This window comes from Microcebus murinus, chromosome 10 (assembly GCF_040939455.1).
Source record: "Microcebus murinus isolate Inina chromosome 10, M.murinus_Inina_mat1.0, whole genome shotgun sequence".
In the NCBI taxonomy this organism is placed as follows: Eukaryota; Metazoa; Chordata; class Mammalia; order Primates; family Cheirogaleidae; genus Microcebus; species Microcebus murinus.
In genome coordinates, this window is record NC_134113.1 from 7462414 (window position 1) to 7484515 (window position 22102).

The window sequence follows — 22102 nt, forward strand, 5'->3', positions numbered from 1 at the left end:
AGGGTCTCAGGTGGGGTCAGACCTTGGATTCTTCTAACCATGGCCCTCAGCAGTCTTCAGGCTCACAGCTCTTAGCAACTAAGTGCCTAGCCAGTCCTGGCAGGGAAGCTCAGGTGGGCTCTATCTAAGTAAGGAACACAGGAATCCATGTCAGTCAACACCCTCCCAAGGAGAGGCATCTTCCCACACTCCGCTGCAGGGCTTCTAACAATTTTCTCCCACTCCTGGTAGGCGATGCCTGGCACCTCTCCTAAGAATCCAAAGCTAAACAATTCCCTCCTGCCAGCAGGCAATCAGCTAGCTTGGTTGCTATGCAACTGGCAGGAACAAAAGTGATGCAGTCCTTTTCAGAGGCTTGGAAAGGGGGCAAGGAGCGATGTTTCTCCAAGTCACAGCCTCTAAATGGGCACCAAAGGCAGTAGGGGGCTCCTTTAAGGAATCAACTGGTAGATTCACTCATCTGCCTAATTCTCTTTTGCTGCCCGCATCAGCAGCAGAGAATCCAGGCACACTGTGAACTGCATGAAATCCCTGGCCCTGCTCGGGCCCCACAGGCAGCAGTCCTGCACCAGGGACATCCCCTGCAAGCTCAATAGGCAGCCTGTGAGACTGACCCAAAGCTCAGTCAAGGAATAAAGCTGCCTCTGTGAGACCCACACCTCTAGCCTCTCCCTCACCAGCCTCACTGGTAATTAGAGCAGCGGGCAGTCACAGTCCCAAAGGGATACACACCCAAACAGGCATGGAGCCAACTGAACCTGGTCCCCCATATCTAGCCTACTCTATAGATATTTAGTTTATACTTCCTACCCCCAAGGGAGTACTCTGGGGAAACCGTTTGGCTCAGTGGTAGAAAGACTGGGTTCTGTAATCAAACAAATGGGCAGTCAAAATCTGGCTCTGCTACATACTAGCTATAACCTCAGGTGAGCTATTTAACCTCTCTGGGCCTCAGTGTCATCATTGTGAAACCAGGTTATTAATATATACTTCTTAGGGCTGATGTGAAGGACAAGCGAAGCAATATTTGTAAGACAAGATCTAGTTCTGTGACTGGCACAGCAGGCCTGCACGCTCAATATATGGTGGCTACTGTGGTCCTTCTGTTTCTCCAGATCTGTGCAGGTCTCTACCATACCATGGCAGCGGGCAGACCAAACGTGCCACTACCTCGTGTTCCAGGATGGATAGTTGAGTCTGTATTTAGCCCCACCCAGCAAATCCTACCTACTCCTTGCTTTAGGCTGTTGTAGTAAAGTTATTTAAAAGATTTCTTCCTTACCAGCATATAAGCTCTTCCACAGGCAGGGTCATGTTTTAAATCAGCTCTGTAGCTCTCTCAGCAACTACAGTTGTGACACAGTGAATGCTTACATATAACAACACAAATGTCCAGGAGAAGGTGAAGGAGCCCAGCCACAAGGCACTGAAGAAGTTGGAGGGGGTGGGTGTTAAAGAAAAGCCTGATACTTCTTTGGTATTTCCCACAAATGCCCACAGTATTAAAGCTCCCAATCACAAGCCGTCTCAATCTCTGCAGGGTGAAAGCAGAAATATTCACTGGGCCTAAATTCATCAAGGGCCCAAACTTTAATATTTAATGATGAAAATACTGCAAATATAATTCTAAAGCTTGCTTCCCTAATGTTGCCCCTAAACTAGGAGAATAAAAAAATAGGGAACCTGGCTGGGCGCGGTGGCTCACGCCTGTAATCCTAGCATTCTGGGAGGCCGAGGTGGGCGGATAGTTCAAGGTCAGGAATTCGAAACCAGCCTGAGCAAGAGCGAGACCCCGTCTCTACTAAAAATAGGAAGAAATTAATTTTGGCCAACTAAAAATATATAGAAAAAATTAGCCGGGCATAGTGGCCCATGCCTGTAGTCCCAGCTACTCGGGAGGCTGAGGCAGAAGGATTGCTTGAGCCCAGGAGTTTGAGGTTGCTGTGAGCTAGGCTGACATCACAGCACTCTATACCAGGCAACAAAGTGAGACTCTGTCTCAAAAAAAAAACAAAAAGACACACAGGGAATCAGCAGATTCATTTCTACTTCTTTCCCCAACTCACTTAGAGCAGTACCAAAAAGTTTTTCTTGAACAACTACTACTTATCTGCTATCTAGGAGATGGTGGGAGGAATAAGCAATTTCCCTAGAACTGGTATTTTTAAACATGAGCTGAGGATAACTGCTGGGGCAATGGAGGCTGCAGGCCATCTGCAGGGGCTGGAGATAGAGACTAACATTCCCCAAATGCCTATATACTGCCCCAGTACTTTATACACACCATACCACAACTACCCTGGGAGGCAGGAGTCACTGTGCCCATTTTACAGATGGGGAAACTGAGGGTCTGGAATGTTAACTATTTTGCCCAATGTCACACAGCAAGGTGGAGTTCCAGACCTGGCTCCAAAGCTGATGCCCTTTCCTCTAGTTAGTCTAGGCTTTGCAGAATTAACCCAAGAACACAAATTCTCCATGCTTTTTGGGACCTCCAAAACAGCAAGCTTTTACATGGCCGTCTGGGACAATCTGAAGGAAAAGACTATCTCTACTCTCAATGTTAGAAAAGGCCTATTCCTAAAATAATATCAGAAAATATTCACATATCTTTATAGAGCGTTAAACAGAGTTTAAAGAACTTTTCAAATATTGTTAGGCCTTCAGAACCATCCTATATTAGTAGATATTATATTAATTACTCCATTTTGCAGATGTGTAACCCGAGGGCCACAGAGAGTTGAGACTTTGTCTGAAGTGACACAGTAAGTCAGTGGCAGAGGAAGTCTCCCTAAAGTTCCTGATATTCCACGTGCTGTTTTATTTTGTTATTTACTTATTTTTCTCAGAAATAGGGTCTCATTCTGTTGTCCAGGCTAGAGTGCCGTGGTGTGATCATAACTCACAGCAGCCTTGAACATATGGGTCAAGCAATCCTCCCACCTAAGCCTCCTGAGTAGCTAGGGCTACAGATGGAAGCCATCGCTGCGGGCCCCAAGTGCTGCTTGTTAAAGACTGTAAGAAGCCTCCCTGCAGTCCCTTCCCTCCTCATGCTGAGAGGCCCAGAGCCATCGCTGCCTTCCAAACCAGGTGCTGGGAAAACCAGGCATGTCAAAGAAAGCTAGGGCCACTGAAGACTGAACACTTGTTTTAAATACTTCCCAGATGGCACTTTTGGAGACACACCAAATACCACAATAAGACCAAAGAGAACAGGGCTCACTTGAGACACAATGCTCACACTCAAGTGTGACCCCTGGGTAAAACACTTTACCTCACCTGCTTCCTCACCTGTGAAATAAGGTACTTGAGAGTTGGGTAAAAGGATCAAGAATTTATAAATTAGCCTCTGCACTCAGCTAAGTTTTGTAAGCACTATGCAAACACATTACTACTGAGTTCAAGTTCACCCATGCCTCAGTTACTGAGGCCCCAAAACCTACAGTCACACTTATTCTCTCTCATTCTTTTTTTTTTTTTTTTTTTGAGACAGGGTCTCACTCTGTTGCCCAGGCTAGAGTGAGTGCCATGGCGTCAGCCTAGCTCACAGCAACCTCAAACTCCTGGGCTAAAGCAATCCTACTGCCTCAGCCTCCCGAGTAGCTGGGACTACAGGCATGGGCCACCATGCCTGGCTAATTTTTATATATATATTAGTTGGCCAATTAATTTCTTTCTATTTATAGTAGAGATGGGGTCTCACTCTTGCTCAGGCTGGTATCGAACTCCTGACCTTGAGCAATTTGCTCCCCCCCCCCCCCCGGCCTCCCAGAGTGCTAGGATTACAGGTGTGAGCCACCGTGCCCAGCCTCTCTCAGATTCTTTATCCAACCTATCTGCCTCCAAAATATATCCAGATTCTGAACACATCTCATTATCTTGTCCCAGACACCTTTACCACTCCCTGGACAAGTCCAGTGGGGACCCTGCCTCCTCTTTTGACCTTCCATGGCACATCATCCATGCAGCAGCCTGGATGGTTTTTCTCAAGCTTAAATCAGATCATGTCACTCCCTGGCTTAAAACCTTCTGGTGGATTTGCACTACATTTTGAGTAAAACTCAATTTCCTTACCGAAGCCCACATGACCCTGGCTTCCCACCCCCTTGCTCAGACATCGCCCTCCTCACGACACCTTAGCCACACTGACCTTAGTTCTTAGCCTCAACACACTAAGCTCATACCTATCTCAGGAGCTTTCTTTGCACGTGCTCTTTCTACATGAAGTCTCTCCTCCTAACATGCTGAATAGCTGCCTTCTTATCATCAAAGTTCAAACTCTTCTGAGGTCTTCCCCAGCCACCCCAGTTAAAGCCACCCATACTCTCTCTACCTCCCTATCCTATTTTATAATCCTCATGGCACTCAGTAGCTACAATTTTCTTATTTTTCTACTTGTTTATTTTCCCCAGGACTACAATATAAACTCCACTATTTTTTTTGAGACAGAGTCTTGCTCTGTTGCCCTGGGTAGAGTGCAGTGGCGTCATCAAAGCTCATTGCAATCTCAAACTTCTGGGCTCAAGTGATCCTCCTGCCTCAGCCTCTCCAGTAGCTGGGACTATAGGAGCGCACCACCATACCCATCTAATTTTTTTTATTTTTTGTAGAGACAGGGTCTTACTCAATACCTGACACTTGGGAAGGTATCACAGTGACCATGTAACCAGAATAACCTATTTCACAATTGAAACCAATTTTTTTTTAAATGTGGCACTTATATAGAGAACTTCTGCCAAATATGTCAGACTTCTTTGTAGTTAACTGCCATCCCATGTTTATATGCACTTCCCCAAAGTCACATGAAACCTCAGCACCCCAGTGTCCCAAGGCAAACCAAAGGCCTGACAAACCATATTTGTGAGTGCCCAACCCCCGTTATGTACCATCCATAGTCATATGCACAAAAATAAACATTAAAAACAAGAGAGTAAATGTGGCTTTTCAAAAATCTCACCTATTTTCTTGACTGTTTCTAATCTTACTACCTGGTAGCAGGTAATGTCCAACAACAGCACACTTTGGTTATTGAACATCAGTGTTGCTCTGATCCACAGGCTGAGTCTTGATGCCAAAGGGAAGCAGTACAGTGCCAGTTGCTAAGCCTTCAGGCTTTGAAATCAGAAGTGTACAGATTGAAGTCACATCTGCTAACAAATAGTTAGATAAGGCCCTAGGCAAATTTATCTTATTTAACAATTACGTAACACTAAGTACTGGGCAGGGTTATAAATACTTTGCAACTATTTTATAATACCCAGACAGGCTGATGCCAGGGTCCATGATCATAACAATTATACTATGTTCCCTCTCTGATCCTTTTTCTTTATCTAAAAAACAGGGCTAGGCCGGCGCGGTGGCTCATGCCTATAATCCTAGCACTCTGGGAGGCCGAGGCGGGCGGATTGCTCAAGGTCAGGAGTTTGAAACCAGCCTGAGCAAGAGTGAGACCCCGTCTCTACTATAAATAGAAAGAAATTAGCTGGCCAACTAATATATATGGAAAAAATTAGCCGGGCATGGTGGCATATGCCTGTAGTCCCAGCTACTCGGGAGGCTGAGGCAGAAGGATCGCTTGAGCCCAGGAGTTTGAGGTTGCTGTGAGCCAGGCTGACACCATGGCACTCACTCTAGCCTGGGCAACAAAGTGAGACTCTGTCTCAAAAAAAAAAAATAAATAAAAAACAGGGCTAACATGTCTGCCTTCTCTCACAGAGTCATGAGAAATTACTGGCACACTATAAGGTAAATGTTCGCTACATTTAGTGGTAATAGTAATTAATACCCATCATTCTATTACCTACCTTCACCTCTGGTCCAACCAAGAGCAGAAGAAAAATACTGTGTTTTGGCTGAGAAAGATCTCCCAAGCCCTCTGCAGTAAAGTACATTAGAATATAATGGAAGCTCCATGAGAACAGGGATTGTCTTCTTTGCTTATCAATGTATCTAGAGCAAGCAGTGGGTGCTCAGTAAATATGTGGTGAATGATGTAGGAATGAATTGACTACATGGATAGGGTTTTGCAAACATGACTATCAAGGCAGTAACCATCACTTCTCAAATGTATCTAAGCAAGAGGTAAATTTACAAGGTTCTCAGAGGACAGTGTTAGTTGGTCACTACTTGAGACAGCATGGCTATTGGTAGGTAGTGTGATAGTGCATAATATTGTTCATTCATCTTAGCTGAATTAACAAACACGGAGACCTGAATTTTAATCCTGATCCTGCTTCTGGAAGTCACACAGGCTCTCAAGAACTTGGATTCTCCATTTGTAAAAAACGAGGTTGGAAACACATTCTATTTGTTCATCACTTTACAAAACCCAAGTACTCGATAAATATTTGTTCAATGAAGATTATCCCCAACTGATAGATGATGGATTCAGGAAGTAACTTGCTCAAGGTCACAGGATCAGCACAGAGCATGAACCATAACCCAGATCTTTCTTGACACCAGTCTAACATTCATATTTTCCAAGATCCTTTTCGGTTTAAAAATGCTGTGATATTATTCCTCTTTTCCAAGCTCAATAAATCCATAACCATTCCTCGTCGTCTTCTTCTTTTTTTTTTTTTGAGACATAGTCTCAATCTGTTGCCTGGGCTAGAGAGCTGTGGCATCAGCCTAGCTCACAGCAACCTCAATCTCCTGGGCTCAAGCAATCCTCCTGCCTCAGCCTCCCAAGCAGCTAGGACTAAAGGCCACCATGCCCGGCTAATTTTTTATATTTTTAGTAGAGATGGGGTCTCACTCTTGCACAGGCTGGTCTTGAACTCCCGAGCTCAAGCACTCTGGGAGGCCGAGGCAGGAGGATTGCTCAAGGTCAGTAGTTCAAAACCAGCCTAAGCAAGAGCGAGACCCCATCTCTACTATAAATAGAAAGAAATTAATTGGCCAACTAATATGTATAGAAAAAATTAGCCAGGCATGGTGGCAAATGCCTGTAGTCCCAGCTACTCAGGAGGCTAAGGCAGTAGGATTGCTTGAGCCCAGGAGTTTGAGGTTGCTGTGAGCTAGGCTGACGCCACAGCATTCACTCTAGCCTGGGCAACAAAGCGAGACTCTGTCTCAAAAAAAAAAAAATCTTGCCTGATTACATTAAATCTTGAGACAGCAAGATCAGGACGAAACAACTTTTTCTACATAATTAACATAGAGAATCAAAAGACTTAAAGAGATAATTACATGGAAATTCATTGCCTTTGCTCAGAATTGACATCAAAAGTATCTTCTGATAAATGGTAACTTTATAACAAGCTGTACGATTTAAATTTAAGCAATGTGATAAAAAATAACTTTAAGTAACAGAATGCTTCCCAAGAGTACAACACGGAACAACTTCTTTTTTAATTCTATAATCAAAGTTGTGCCACTTGATCAAAAGAAGATTCACAAAGTTAATCATAAAAAATTGACAGGGAACTGTTACAGACACTTGCTTTGTTTTTATTAACAAAATACACATTTGACACTGAACCTTTGAGCATACACCTTCCTAGGGTTGTCAAGTTAGGAGTGAAAAAACCATCTGGCAGTCATAGCTTTCTCAATGGCTCATAACAGGAAAGTCAAGGTCAAACTGTTGAGTCTCCTTATCCTCACATCTAGAGCGTATTTGAAAAGCAACTGTGAGCTCTAATACTCCATTCTGTACTCTCACAAATACAAATGATTATACCCTGGGCTCAGAAATTTCTGTCAAGGCAGGCTGACACGAACAAGAACAGAGGGGTGGTAGGGCCAATGCTCAGGCCATAGCACTCCAGCAAAACTCTTGAGAGGTAGAACTTTCGCTTACTTTCTAGCAGTTTTATCAGCCATCAAATGAGAAAAATCATCCCACTCCTATCTCACCTGATTATATGATTCAAAGATATTATGAGGCATTAAAACAGTCCTGAAATCATGTGCACAGGCGAGAGACGATTACTAACGGTATTATTATATACTACCTAGGGGCCTGGAAGACCCCCCCCCCCGCTTGGCATTTTTGGCACTCAAAAGGTGGTAAGGGGCATTAGTTTCTTCTCCAGACTCCAAGCCTGGCAATCTGGCTGCACGTGGCTGGCAAGCCTCTGTTGCTGAGAGATGGGAAGTGAGGTCTTCAGGCACTGAGCCTAGAAGGCTCAAAAAGGACCGCGCCCCCCAATCACCTTGTCCTCACCTTGAGGCACAGACAGACACCCTACGGGAGCAGGGAGTGCGGACCTCAAAAAAGAGAAAGAGGTGCCTTCGCTCTTCACCTGGCCACAGCTGCGGGGGCGCATGCTTCTCGTTGAGCGGGGACAGGGAGAGCTGACTGTGCCCGGGGACGCCTTGACCTAGGGCACCAGAGGAGCGGGCACAGGTGCTGGGCCCGCCAACTGGGACAGGTAAACGAAAAGTTGGCCCGAGGTCGGGCCGGCCTCGCCCACAACAGCAGGCACAGTAGGAGGCACCCCGCCCCCATGAACCCAGAGGGCCCTGAGTTCGCTCACCTGCAGCCGGGTCACCAGTAGGCTGTAAGGCGCCATTTTGTGCACTGACAAAGATGAAGTCGCTTGAAAGTGACGTGCAACACAGCGCATTTAAAGACTTCGGCCGGGGGCGTGACCCGAAGAGCGACGCGTCACGGAGAAGGTGGGGGCTCCCTAGAGACGCCGGAGCCCTGCGAAGGCAGTGGGCGGAGCCCCTGTGTAAGGAACAGAGGCTGCTTAAAAAAGAGCAGCGTAAAAACATTTGCAGAAGTAAACACCGGGTACAAAGATGTTTATCCAAAACCAAATTTTTATTGTCTCTGCCATCCAAATCTGAGGGAAGTTTTTGGTTTTTTTCAAGACGTTCATGCACCTGCCAGGACCTAGCTCCCCCGCAACGACGGAACTCGCGCGAGAGCGAGCGGGGTTTGGTACAGAGATTGTACACTGTGATGGATGCGTAGAGGACCAATCACAGCGACGTGGAGGCAGGAACAATGGAGGTTAAAGGTCGAGCGGAAGTTCCCGAAGCTTCTGGTGGCTGGGTTGGCTGCGAGCTATGGCTAAACACCATCCAGATTTGATCTTTTGCCGCAAGCAGGCTGGCGTTGGTGAGGCAGCGCCCTGCCCTCGGCTGTCTGGGTTGGAGTGGAATTGGGAGCTGGGGGATCGGGGATTCCCATCTCCTCCGTAGGATCTTGCCGCGGAGGCGCCACGTTTCCTGCCTCACAGTCGCGGGGCGAGCGGGTTTGTGGCCTCAGATCAAAAAGGGCGGGAGCGCGCGTGCTGGGAGCCAGAGGCAGGCGGCTGGATGGGGTCCAGGCCAGGTCCGGAGAAACTTGTTACAGATTGCCCAGGACCTGGGAGGGATTCAGCAGGGTACTCGGGTCTGTGGGTTTGGTTCAGATCGAAATATATGAGGATAAGATGGCCATCCCGCAGGGCTCACTGCAGTCCTTGCTCGTGTACTTACCCTCTTTGTCAAAACCGTTATTCTGATTGTACTTTTTACCCTCTTTGATCTTGCAGCCATTGGAAGACTGTGTGAAAAATGTGAGTGGAACACGCCCTGCCAACACCCACCCCTCCCACTCCCACTCGCCCTGGAGCCAGCAAAGGTGCCACAGAGGGGTTCGAATAGATGTGCCTGGAACTGTGTGAACACTGCCAGAATACAACCAAAGGCCCCCTCGATCGCCCCACTTCAACTGGCACATTTTAAACACTACATTTAGGATTTAAGAACAGCTGTTGCTTTGAACAGGAAGAATTGCCAGAATAACATGATTCCTTCCCAGCACACACACAGTTTATTGCCAGCAATTACATAGACTTAACATCTCCCAAGTGCTATTCTAAGCTCTTTACATATTAATTGATTAGTATTTTTGTGAGCTAATTAATTTATTCCACGTTGAGTCCATTGAGATGGACTAGGATGTATAAGCCTAGTTTTGTGATGCCAAATAGAGGAGGGACCTAAAGTCACCATCAAAAGGAAACTATTGGCCAGGCGTGGTGGCTCACGCCTGTAATCCTAGCACTCTGGGAGGCCGAGGCTGGCGGATTGCTTTAGGTCGGGAGTTCGAAACCAGCCTGAGCGAGACCCCGTCTCTACTAAAAATAGAAAGAAAGTAATTGACCAACTAAAAATATATATACAAAAAATTAGCCAGGCATGGTGGCGGTGGCGCATGCCTGTAGTCCCAGCTACTTGGGAGGCTGAGGCAGAAGGATCGCTTGAGCCCAGGAGTTTGAGGTTGCTGTGAGCCAGGCTGACACCAGGGCACTCACTCTAGCCTGGGCAACAAAGTGAGACTCTGTCTCAAAAAAAAGGAAACTACTGTACTGTGTTTCCCCCAAAATAAGACCTACCCATAAAATAAGCCCTAGCAGGATTTCTAAGCATTTGTGCAATATAAGCCCTACCCCGAAAATAAGACCTAGTGATGGGCGTGGCTACACCGCATGTCTGCACAACCCATGCATTTCGTGGGGGAGCGGTAAAGAGGAGCAGCCCTTCTCATCTGCCCCATTGTGACAGCTACTATCCCAGAGGTGACTGGAAAGGTGCGGGCAGCCCCATCAACAAGGTTGGTTCCCCCTGTCAGATCCCAGCTATCCTGTGCGTGCTGCAAGCTGAGGCTTTGAGGGGAAAATAACACATCCCCTGAAAATAAGCCCTAGGGTGTCTTCTTGAGGAAAAATGAATATTAGACCCTGTCTTATTTTCAGAGAAACATGGTATTTCATCATGGTGGGGAAAGGGCAGAGGACTCGAATTACTTGCTAGTAAGGATGACTCCATTCTTTTTTCTTTACAGGTGACGGCAAGTGTGTAATCTGTGACTCCTATGTGCGTCCCTGCACCCTCGTGCGAATATGTGATGAGTGTAACTATGGCTCTTACCAGGGGCGCTGTGTGATCTGTGGAGGCCCAGGAGTCTCTGATGCCTATTATTGTAAGGAGTGTACCATCCAGGAGAAGGATGTGAGTGTATACAAAGCTTTCCATCTGAGATCTTTGTTCCTTTTATTTTGTAACAGTTTGCCATCCACAGCAATCTCCTGTGGTCTCTGGAGATTACTATGTTCACCTAGTCACCTAAGTTATAATTTCTTCAAGTTCTGTGAGGCAAACTGGGTGTAGTCCAATAAAAGGTACTTATTTTACACCAAGGGCAAAATTGCAAGAAAATCAAATCTTTGTCAACACCAGCGGTTTGGAGAGCCCTCTCTCTAGTCCTTTGATGTCTCTCTATGATTATTATTATTCATAAACAGCATCCTGCATTTGTAAATCCTAGCACAGCCCATGGTGTGTAATAGCCACTTAGTAATTCTCTTGAATCTACTGTCATTAAGCACTCTTTGGGTAGATGTGGTGACATAGTTGAGTTTGGGACAATTCAGGTTAATTTTAACTTTAAGCAGCTAAAGACCACCTTTGGTTTAATATTGCAGAATTGATTACAGGTTTGCCTCATATTTTTGTCCCTTGACATTGTGTAGTGACAGTGGCTAGTTCTTATTATTCAACTCCCTGAGCCAAACAAATGCCAGGAGAGAGGGCTTATAGATCAGTGCCAGAGGCAAGTTTTACCATTTTCTTTAGATTAGTACTGGCAATAGCATTCTTGGAGAGGCAGAAGGAGGACCATAAATCAGCTTGTTTTCTTCTTATAATAAAACAAAAGGAAGCCTCTCAGGCTAGCCAAGCCTGGAAAATAAATATAAAAGGAATTATGATATAGTCCCACTAGGTTAATAGAGGGTACCCAGATACCTAATTTAAGATGAGGCAAAAGATACATAATTCTTCATATTTCCATGAGCTACAAATAGGTAGCTTGTGGATATTACCTCCTTTGTTCCTCACAATAACTTTGTTAAATAGGGATTGTTATTATTATCCTCATTTTACAGTCCTCCTCCCAGCTAATAAGTGGAAAGCCCAGGCCATCTGACTAAACTTTGTCATGTTCCCATTATGCTATGCTGTTCTTTCATAAGCCCTTTTGGGGATGTGCTCATGTCGAAGGAAACAGCCTCACCACCTCAGCAGTCTGTGCATCTATATCCTGCCTACCCTAGGAATGGGAGATACTGGACCAAATAAGACTCTTTCTTACGCCATTAAATCTGCTATGGTTTAGGGAGATGAGAAAGGTCCTAAGGTACCAAAAAATACTTTCAGTTGATGATTTAAACATTCTCCTACTCTAAACTGTGATTTGTATTTATCTTTTGACATCAAGGCACACCCTGATTTTTAGAAATGCAGACCTGGTCCACCAGCTAGGTTATACGCCATCAGAGGCAGGACTTTGGTTTGTATATTTATCTCTCCTTTCCCTAGGTCTTGGTACAGTGCCTGACATGTGGTACAAACATAGTTCATGGGTTTTGGTGCTGCTTCTATAAATCCTCCCTGAAAAGTCCCCCCACAGAGTATCTGGTACATAGTGGATATTTGGTAATTACTTCTAGTGTATAAAGAGTGAAACTGGTAAGGCAACAGCAATGAAGAGAAGGTACAAACAGCTCTTAAGCTAGCTAAAGAGTCCATTTAAGGCAACATTTTCTTGAATTTTTGCATGGTTGTGGATAGAGTTCTCATCTGGCATAAGCTTGCAACCAGAGAATGTTTAATAAATGATAATTGCCCTCTGACTCGTCTGCAGGTGGTGTGTGACCTGATACCTTTGGATCCTCATGCTTCATTCTGTCCCTGAGAATTATTCTAGAAGTCACTTCCCCTACTTCACATTATATAAGAATGTTCTGAGGATATTTGAGATGGCATCTAGTTCACATTTATTCAGCACTAGTTTCCAAGGAACACAAAGCAGTCCAGTGATACGATCCAGCCTCTCAGCCTTACAGATTATCATGTAGATTAAGTGCTCAAGGCTTTTTCCTATGCAGAAATCTTCCTATAACCAGAGCAACTCCCATTATGTTCTCTTCCTGCAACTTTCATTATTTATAATGGAATTAGAACAGTAAGCTAAGCTAGGTTTTTTTTGAGACAGAGTCTCACTTTGTTACCCAGGATAGGGGAGTGCCATGGCATCAGCCTAGCTCATAGCAACCTCAAACTCCTGGGCTCAAGGAATCCTACTGCCTCAGCCTCTCAAGTAGCTGGGACTACAGGCATGCATCACCATGCCCAGCTAATTTTTTCTATATATTTTTAGTTGGCCAATTAATTTCTTTCTATTTTTAGTAGAGATGGGGTCTTGCTCTTGCTCAAGCTGGTTTTGAACTCCTGACCTTGAGCAATCCACCCACCTTGGCCTCCCAGAGTGCTATCATTTGTAGTTTTTCAAAGCCATAGGAATAACCAGGAGTCACAGATAATACCTATAATATTTGTGGCTATTGCTACCAGGGGACTAATTTGTAGTTTCTTATGGTGTGGCATCATATCAATCCCCTTAACCATTGATTCCTTGACTCCTTTTACTTAACCATTTTCCTCAGTTCTCCCAACCATAAAATAAGGAAGGAAAATAGCAGTAACATTTTGGAGTTCTTGCCAGGTGCCAGGTACTGTGCTGAACATTCTTTTCCAAAAGTTCTGTGTGATACAGAGGAGGAAGCTACGGCTTAGAGATGTTAAACAACTTGGCCCAAGGTCACATGGCTAATGAGTGACAGATCCAGGCCTAGAACCTAGGTCTAGCTGACTCCGTGTTTCTCAACCTCTTTTTCCCTATTATTGCCTCCCTGCCAAGGAGATACATTAAAATTGAATTTACATTAATTGAACTTTCTTCCTAACAAGAGGAATTACATACTAAGGAATAAGATTTTGTTGGGTAGGGGTGACCTTTAGGTTACAAATCATTATAATATTGAAGGTGTTTTCTCTGTCTTGGGGCATTGTTGTCCAGGTTGAGGATGCATGGTCTAACTCAAAGCACTTGTTCTAAACAACTCACTGTATTGCTTTTCTCAGGCTAGTTAAGAATGTGCCTTTGAGCCAGGTGTGGTAGCTCATGCCTATAATCCCAGTACTTTGGGAGGCTGAGACAGGAGGATCACTTGAGGCCAGGAGTTTAAGACCAGCCGGGCATCATAGCAAGATTGTCTCTACAAAAAAATAAATTGGCCAGGCTAATGGCATGCACCTTTAGTCCCAGCTACTCAGGAGGCTGGGGCAGGAGATGGTTGAGCCTAGAGGTTTGAGGCTACAGTGAGCTATAATTGCACCACTGTACTACAGTAAAAATGTACCTCTCCCTTCTTTTGTTATTTCTACCATTCTCCTCTCCCTATTTAAGTGAACAGCAGAGCAATTAGATGCAAAAATTTTTTTGAAACTTCTCAAAATTCACAATTTACCATTCTCACCAATTTCCTAGGCCATAGTAAAGTTTTGGGTTTTGCCTCTGGGAAGTCCTGGTAAGAAAACACCAGACTGAGAGGCAGAAAGCCCATGTTCAGGTCTTGACTTTGTTACTAACATGCTATGTGTGGCTTTAGGGAAATCACCAGAAAATAATAATCTGTGTCACTTCACTTCATGGATCCATTTATTCAGAAGTATGTACTTGAAGTTCTTTAAAAATGAAGTTTCAGATAGAAAATGTGAGGCTATTGTTAAGTCTGGCTTTTTTTTTTTTTTTTGAGACAGAGTCTCGCTTTGTTGCCCAGGCTAGAGTGAGTGCCGTGGCGTCAGCCTAGCTCACAGCAACCTCAAACTCCTGGGCTCAAGCAATCCTCCTGCCTCAGCCTCCCAAGTAGCTGGGACTACAGGCATTCGCCACCATGCCCGGCTAATTTTTTGTATATATTAGTTGGCCAATTAATTTCTTTCTATTTATAGTAGAGACGGGGTCTCACTCTTGCTCAGGCTGGTTTCGAACTCCTGACCTCGAGCAATCCGCTCGCCTCGGCCTCCCAGAGAGCTAGGATTACAGGCGTGAGCCACCGCTCCCAGCCTTAAGTCTGGCTTTTGCATCATTGATATTCATTAAATGGTTGCCAAGAGAATGAACAATGTTTCACCTTCTAGTTTCTATTAATAAAGTGGGTCTTCACCTGGTAGAAAGAATCACAGAAAATAATAGAAAAAGATATATGAAAAGAAAAATAAAGCAGGTCTTTCCACTGCCCCACCCATTTATCATTCCTTGTTATTATTGTTATTGTTGGAAATAGAGCTGTTGGCTAATTTTCAGTAATAATGTTTTTCAAATTTCAATTTTTTTAAAAATTGCCTTTTCCCACATTTCAGTTCTATACAGATTTCCTTTTAGTATGTTGTCTTTTACTTACTAGTTTTTGTTGGTTTTAAAGTATTACTTGAAAGTCCTCAGTGTTTCTTACCGGTTCAGGGTAATTTTTGTAGCTTGTTTTCCTGCCATACAACAGACTGGATAGAAACAGCGCTTTTGAGGAAAGAAACCCAAAGTCATTGAGTCCTCCTCCATAGTGGTTGCTCCAAAAGCCCAGCTGAGGTTTCTCCCAGCGATGTTTTAGTGGGCATCTTTAGTTTAATGAAAACAAGCATCTGATATCTTAGAGGGACTCAAAAAGTCTTTTGTGAATGAATATAAACCTTCACTTGGCCATCTAGTGTCTACTTTTTTGTGAAATTTAGGAATTAAGTGATCATAAAACATTTACCACGGGCATTCCATTCAAGTCACAACAGCCTAAAATAAAAGCTCCCTGTGCTAGGAATAGGGAGGTCTGTCAGTCCTCTGGGAGGACTGATGAAGTATGAAATTTCTTAGTTTTCAAGTGGATAGTTGCTAAGAGAGGTCTTGCCATTAAGCAGACATTGCAGATATTTTTAAAATATCCTCTAGCTTCACTCACAAATATTCTCCCATACTATCCTCCAGTGTTCTTAACAGTCCTTCCATCTTCCTTTTCACTCATGCCATTCACAGCCTTATTCAACCAAAGCCAGCCACTTCCAGTCCACATGTCATTACCTCTCGTAGCATTGGGAGAATTTGAGAAAAACTGGGAACCCTTGTAGAAAATAAAAAGGAAACAGGAAGCTTAGAGTCAATGAGAGAAAATGCTGGAAACGCCCAAGAAGCTAGGAAGGCTCTATTAACAATCTAATGCATTGATTTTCAACTTTTGTTTTTTTAGAGAGTCTCACTCTATCACCCAGGCTGGAGTGCAGTGATACAGACACTGCTCACTGTAACCTTGAGCTCCTGAGTTCAAATGATCCTCCTGCCTCAGCCTCCCAAGTAGCTGGGATTACAGGTGCACACGAGGCCTGGCTAATTTATTTTTGGTTTTTTGTACAGACGGGTCTTGCTATGTTACCCAGGCTGGTCTTCAACTCCTAGCCTCAAGCTGTCCTCCTGCCTCAGCCTCCCAAAGTGCTGGGATTATAGGCATGAGCTACCACGCTCAACCCAACATTTTTTTTTTTTAATATGTAGAATCCTATCTTTAAAAGTACCTTACACAGAAGTACTGGGTGTGTATGTTAGGCTGAACCATTATGAAGTCACTGATATTTGTTTTCGGCAATTTCTTACAACTTAATAAGGACTGACTACATGCCAGGCAATATTCTAAGCATATTTATTGAAGCATTTAATCCCTCTCAATTCTCTGAGGTAGGTTCTGACACTGTAGTTATTTTGTATTAATATGTGACTAAACTGAGACACAGGTTAACTAGCTTATCAGAGGTCAGGTGGTCTAACTGCCAAGCCTACCATCTTAACCTAAGCTGTGAGTAAGAAGGCAGCTGTGCAGATTGGGGAAATGTGTCCTACCATCACTCGGTACCTCCTAGGAATATTTAGGGTTCTGTAAGTACAGTTGGTAAACCTTGACCTGATCCAGTCTCCTTATTTTACAGAGGAATATGTGTCCTGAGAGAAGTGACTTGCCCAAGTCACACAAGTCAATAAGGCACAGTTTACTCTATCTACAAAATTTCATAGCATCTCTAGAGAGTTTAGAGTGCTGTCATGATTAATAGCAGGCCTTCTTAGTCTAGGAGAGGCAGCTAATCCCTCATTTTCACAAGGATTTTAAATACAGATTACATCACTTAACTTGAGTTCACTTAGCAAGTCATTGCTGGGGCTGGCTCCCTCAGTACACCATGCTCCACAGATGGGAGTCCTCAATGTAAAAACATGGCACGTGTTTTCTAGAAAGTCATAAAGTATTGTAGTTGTTGATATCAGCCCCCAAAGAAATCAGCTGAATTATAATAGAAATAAGATGGCTAAGGATTTGATCAATTCATTCTATAGTCTAATATCACAGGAATCAAACTCCTCTGACATGAGTGTTTAATAAAGTAACAAGACTGTGAGGATGTTTTTCAGTTGCAGCTTCCCCAGTTTTCCTCCCATGATCCCACATCAACTGATGGAGTCATCATTTCTGCAGAACACAGCTTCCCAGGGGCTTCATTGAAACCACTCAAGCTCACAGAGTGGCCAGGGTAGCATGTCATTACAAATCAGAGTATGGATGGTCAACAGCCATCTCCGGCACAGAAGAAGCACTCTTTCCCTCAAGACCACATGTCAAATTAAGTGAATTAATAAGGGCATATAAAATTCAGTATTCTCCTATAGTATTTATTTATTTATTTATTTAGAGACAGAGTCTCGCTTTGTTGCCCAGGCTAGAGTGAGTGCCATGGCGTCAGCCTAGCTCACAGCAACCTCAAACTCCTGGCTCAAGCAATCCTCCTGCCTCAGCCTCCCAAGTAGCTGGGACTACAGGCATTCGCCACCATGCCCGGCTAATTTTTTGTATATATATTAGTTGGCCAATTAATTTCTTTCCATTTATAGTAGAGACGGGGTCTCGCTCTTGCTCAGGCTGGTTTCGAACTCCTGACCTTGAGCAATCCGCCCACCTCGGCCTCCCAGAAAGCTAGGATTACAGGCGTGAGCCACCGCACCCGGCTCCTATGGTATTTAAAATGTAGGTTCTAGTTCCTAAAGTTTTTAAGCTTTTTGTCCTTTGTGGTCCACTATCTCTCCTTTCTTGGGATAGGGCAGGAAGGTTAGAGAGCTTGATGTGCTGATGATTATTACTGTTTCTTACCATGCAAAGAAAACCCTTTGGACATTTAAAGAGTTTCAGATTCTACCTCAGCTGTATCATATTAGCAACAGATGTGGGCTGAGAATCCAACATTGTAAATACCATTTCTGATCACTGACTAGAGAGGGTAGGCAGGCCCTGGGCACGTTCTAGATATTTAGTAATTTTTATTTATTTATTATCGAGACAGTCTCACTCTGTTGCCTGGGCTAGGGTTCCGTGGCATCAGCCTAGCTCATGGCAACCTCAGACTCCTGAGCTAAAGCGATTCTCCTGCCTCAGCCTTTGGAGTAGCTGGAACTATAAGTGCTCACCACAATGCATGGCTAATTATTTGTTTCTATTTTTAGTTGCCTGGCTAATTTTTTCTATTTTTAGTAGAGATGGAGTCTCACTCTTGCTCAGGCTGGTTTCGAACTCCTGACCTCAAGCAGTCCTCCCACTTTGGCCTCCCAGAGTGCTAGGATTCCAGGCATGAGCCACCACACCGGCCATTTAGTAAATTCTTGATGATGGATTAAATAGGGTAACTGATAAGATGAATGCTAAGCCATGAATCCAGAGGTTATAAAGTGGTCTTCTAAAAGTTCCATGAGATAGGTAAGAAATAGTGCTGATTAATCTGGACCTTCCAATTAAGGAGATACCAGTGTTTGGACACATTTGCAAACCTATTTATTGGGTTCTTTGTGGGGGTTTTTTGTTTGTTTTTGAGACAGAATCTTGCTGTATTGCCCAGGCTGGAGTGCAGTGGTATGATCATAGCTCATTACAGCTTTGAATTCCTCAGCTCAAGTGATCCTCTATTCTCAGCTGCCTGAGTAGCTAGGACTACAGACTTGTGCCATCACACCCAGCTCATTTTTTATTTTTTAAGACATGGGGCCCTTTTGTTGCTCCAGGCTGCGGTGCAGTGACTATTCACAAGTGTGATCATAGCTCCCTGCAGCCTTGAACTGGCCTCAGTAGTTGTCCTGCCTCAGCCTCCAAAGTAGCTGGGACTATAGCTACATACACCTGGTTTAAATTTTTACCTTAAATCCATCTTGATTCAGGCTCAGAGACTTAGCAACTTCTCCATTCTGTTTTACAGAGAGATGGCTGCCCAAAAATTGTCAATTTGGGGAGCTCTAAGACAGACCTCTTCTATGAACGCAAAAAATACGGCTTCAAGAAAAGGTGATTGGTGGGTGGCCCCTTCTTCCCCCCATCAAGCTGCCACAGCTGCCAGAAAAGACGCCTACTACTACCAGCAGAACAGGAGCGGAGCCCAGAGCATCACCGGAATTGCCTGCTAGTGTACTGGCACCTTGCCACCCTTTCCTGTCCCCTCACCCAGACATGTGGTAGGCATAGAAAAGGATTCTTCACAGAGCACCCTGGCAGACTATATGAGAGAAAAATTGATAGTGTTTTTTTCAGCTCACTACAGCCTCTTCTCCACATTGATATGTTCTCTCTACAGTAAGAGTTTCTAGAAAGAAATAATATTTCTGTATTGTCTGAGGAGTTGACTGTGAAGCTACACACAATGAAAACCATGTTCTTGCAGCAGCTCTGATGGCAGTTGTCCTTGAGGAACCATCAGTGTGTGGTGGGGAGCTCTCAGAGTGATAAATGTGGGTGTGTAATCTTGTAACGCTTACCAGGCAGTGCTGGTTTCATGTTATTTTCCTTCTGAGAAATTGGAAACCCTTTCTTTTGCTATTATATTAATAAAGCTGGCGTTTATTTTCTGGCAGTCAGTCACCTTTCACCATTTAACTTTAATTCTAGGAATTTATTTTAGCCACCCAGGAATTTGTAATTCAAAACAGAGTTAGTGGGCTTCCTTAAGCACCTTGTCCTCCTATTACCACTGGAAGTAATTCAAAACCACCCATGCCTTTCATTTTAGGTAAAAGCAAAGTCATTTTTAGAAACATACTGTTTTTTCCTTCCTGTCCAACTTGTAATTTTGTACTGAAGAGATGGCTTCCAAAATGGAGAGAATGAGACAAAATTAAACCAAATTGATGAGTTAGGAGGAGTCAACTTTGATTTGTCTCATAAACTACAATTTAAGGGTAGTTTCTCAAAATGTTTCATTTTGAGAAAGCATTTTTTAAAAAAATAAATGAATAGACCAAGGGCAGATTCAGACATATTCCTTACCCTGTCATTTCTACGCACTAAAGAGATGAGCAAGTTATCCTAAGGAGTCGCACTAACAGCTTGAGATGGCCAGTCAAGGAGGTCTTTGACATCACAGATTTGACAAAGAGGTGTTAGGTCCTGAGGAATCCAGGGACTTGGCTCAGGTTTACACTGCAACTTAGCAGCAAAGCCAAGGAAAAAATGGGGTCTTTTGATTTCTTATCCCCGGTTTTAGTTTAAGTCAACAGAACTTTTGATTGTTTATGATTGAGTATCCAAAATTGAATTAAAATAAATCTGCCTTCAAGGAATCAGCGGAAGCCTGACAAAAGCAGTTCTGGTGTAGCAGGAGGATGCACAGAGGAAGGGTTCCTGGCTTGGGTTAGGGGTACCTCTGCAAGGCAGGCCAAGGTCACAGCCACAGGACTAGAGAATCCTTATGGCTTCCTGCTTCTGCCACCCGATTCTCTGCCCTCCAGCCACTGGGGCTCCTTATCAGTTCCTCACGTGCTTTCCTCTGCTGCTGCTTGGCTGATCCCTCTATAATGCTTGCACACGCCTACACCCACTGGCCTGCTACTCAGCTAACTCCTACTCACCCTTCAGACCTTAGCCAAATATTTCCTCAAAGATGTCTCTCCCGACTCCAAATCTGAGTTCCCCTTGTACTCCCACATAGCATCCTATTGTATTTTCTTAAAGCATTAAGTGATTAGTGACTCAGCTACTAGGTTGTGATCTACCAGGACAGGAACCAAGTTTGTTCTGCCCAGCAGGTAGCAGGTATTCTGTACTGAATGAATGGTTAAAGCCATGGAGACTGGATAATAAACTGAGCTTTGAAAGGTATGCTGGAACCTACAGGCCAAAGAAGGTGGGGTAGGCAGATAAGGGCACTTGTGTGGGGGAACCACTTTGAGCAAAGGCAGTCTTGAACCGGGTGATATGTTTGAGGAGCTCAGAGGACTTCTACATCATCAGGCAGGGGTTATTGCTGTGGTTTGTCACCTCGAAAATTCATGTTGAAACTTAATCCCCAATGTGGCAGTATTGAGAGACGGAGCCTTTAAGAGATGATTGGGTCATGAGGGATTTACCCTCATAGATGGATTAATCCATTCATGAATTAATGGAATAATGGGTTATCACAGCAGTGTGACTGGTGGATTTACAAGAAGAGAGACCTGAACTAGCACATTCAGACATCTAACCATGTCATGCCCTGTGCTGCCTTGGGGACTCTGCAAAGAGTCCACACCAGCAAGAAGGCTCTTACCAGATGTGCGTCCTTCACCTTGGACTTCTAGCCTCCAGAACTATTAAGAAATAAAGTTCACTTCTTATAAATAACTCAGTTTCAGCTATTCTGTTATAAACAACAGAACACTAAGTTATATGTCAAAAGAGGTGCAGAAACCAGATCATTTTCAGATTATACTTAGAATTTATAATTGATTCTATAACTTTAGAATCACATCCAATTTATTTATAGTTTTAATATGTAATGTGAGTCCAAATGTTTTACAAAAAAATTTCAGTTATTTTTTCAAGTGCTTATTAACCACCCTGGTCCATGTAACATCTTGCATCTACAACTGTTTCAAAAGCTACTCTTTAGTTTCAGCAAAACACCACCTTAACTGCACTCCATCAGCCTCAATGTGTGTGACTAAAAACCCTTGCTAGGGATTTTTAAGATTTAATACCCAGTAGATTCTCAAAGGGCATGCCCCCTCCACACTGATGAGCAGTGGGGCAAATTCAGCCTCACTCACCCCAGTGAACTCTGCTAAAACCTGCTCCTCTTGAGAGTCATCTCATTTTGTAATCCCATTCTTGGTTTGTTCTTTCTGATCATCAGAGACCAAGAGAACAATAGCATACAAAGAATGAGTTAAGAATACCTGAGATAAAGTTACTTCTTATGTACCTTGGACTTTAGAATA

The 22102-nt window shown here is 43.9% G+C and overlaps 2 protein-coding genes across 2 annotated transcripts in view; one reads left to right on the forward strand and one right to left on the reverse strand.

Annotated features, from left to right (window-relative positions):
• Positions 1-8596, reverse strand: part of ACO2 (aconitase 2) — a 48709-nt gene extending 40113 nt beyond the window's left edge. Inside the window, exon 1 of the mRNA XM_076006965.1 lies at positions 8484-8596. Within this exon, the coding sequence (XP_075863080.1) occupies positions 8484-8573 (90 nt within the window). The 5' untranslated portion in view covers positions 8574-8596. The remainder of the gene's footprint in view (positions 1-8483) is intronic.
• A 319-nt stretch (positions 8597-8915) lies between these two features.
• PHF5A (PHD finger protein 5A) lies at positions 8916-19765 on the forward strand. The gene is made up of 4 exons (XM_012741705.3): positions 8916-9073; positions 9492-9515; positions 10787-10953; positions 19114-19765. The coding sequence occupies exons 1-4, from the start codon at positions 9022-9024 to the stop codon at positions 19201-19203; spliced, it is 333 nt and encodes a 110-aa protein (XP_012597159.1). The 5' UTR covers positions 8916-9021; the 3' UTR covers positions 19204-19765.
• The last annotated feature ends 2337 nt before the right edge of the window (positions 19766-22102 follow it).

Bases quoted from the DNA above. Each gene is read 5' to 3' on its own strand.
- PHF5A (XM_012741705.3), top strand. From the start codon at position 9,022: ATGGCTAAACACCATCCAGATTTGATCTTTTGCCGCAAGCAGGCTGGC. The intron at 9,516-10,786 runs GTGAGTGGAACA...TTTTCTTTACAG, and splicing joins TGGAAGACTGTGTGAAAAAT to GTGACGGCAAGTGTGTAATC. The intron at 10,954-19,113 runs GTGAGTGTATAC...TCTGTTTTACAG, and splicing joins GTACCATCCAGGAGAAGGAT to AGAGATGGCTGCCCAAAAAT.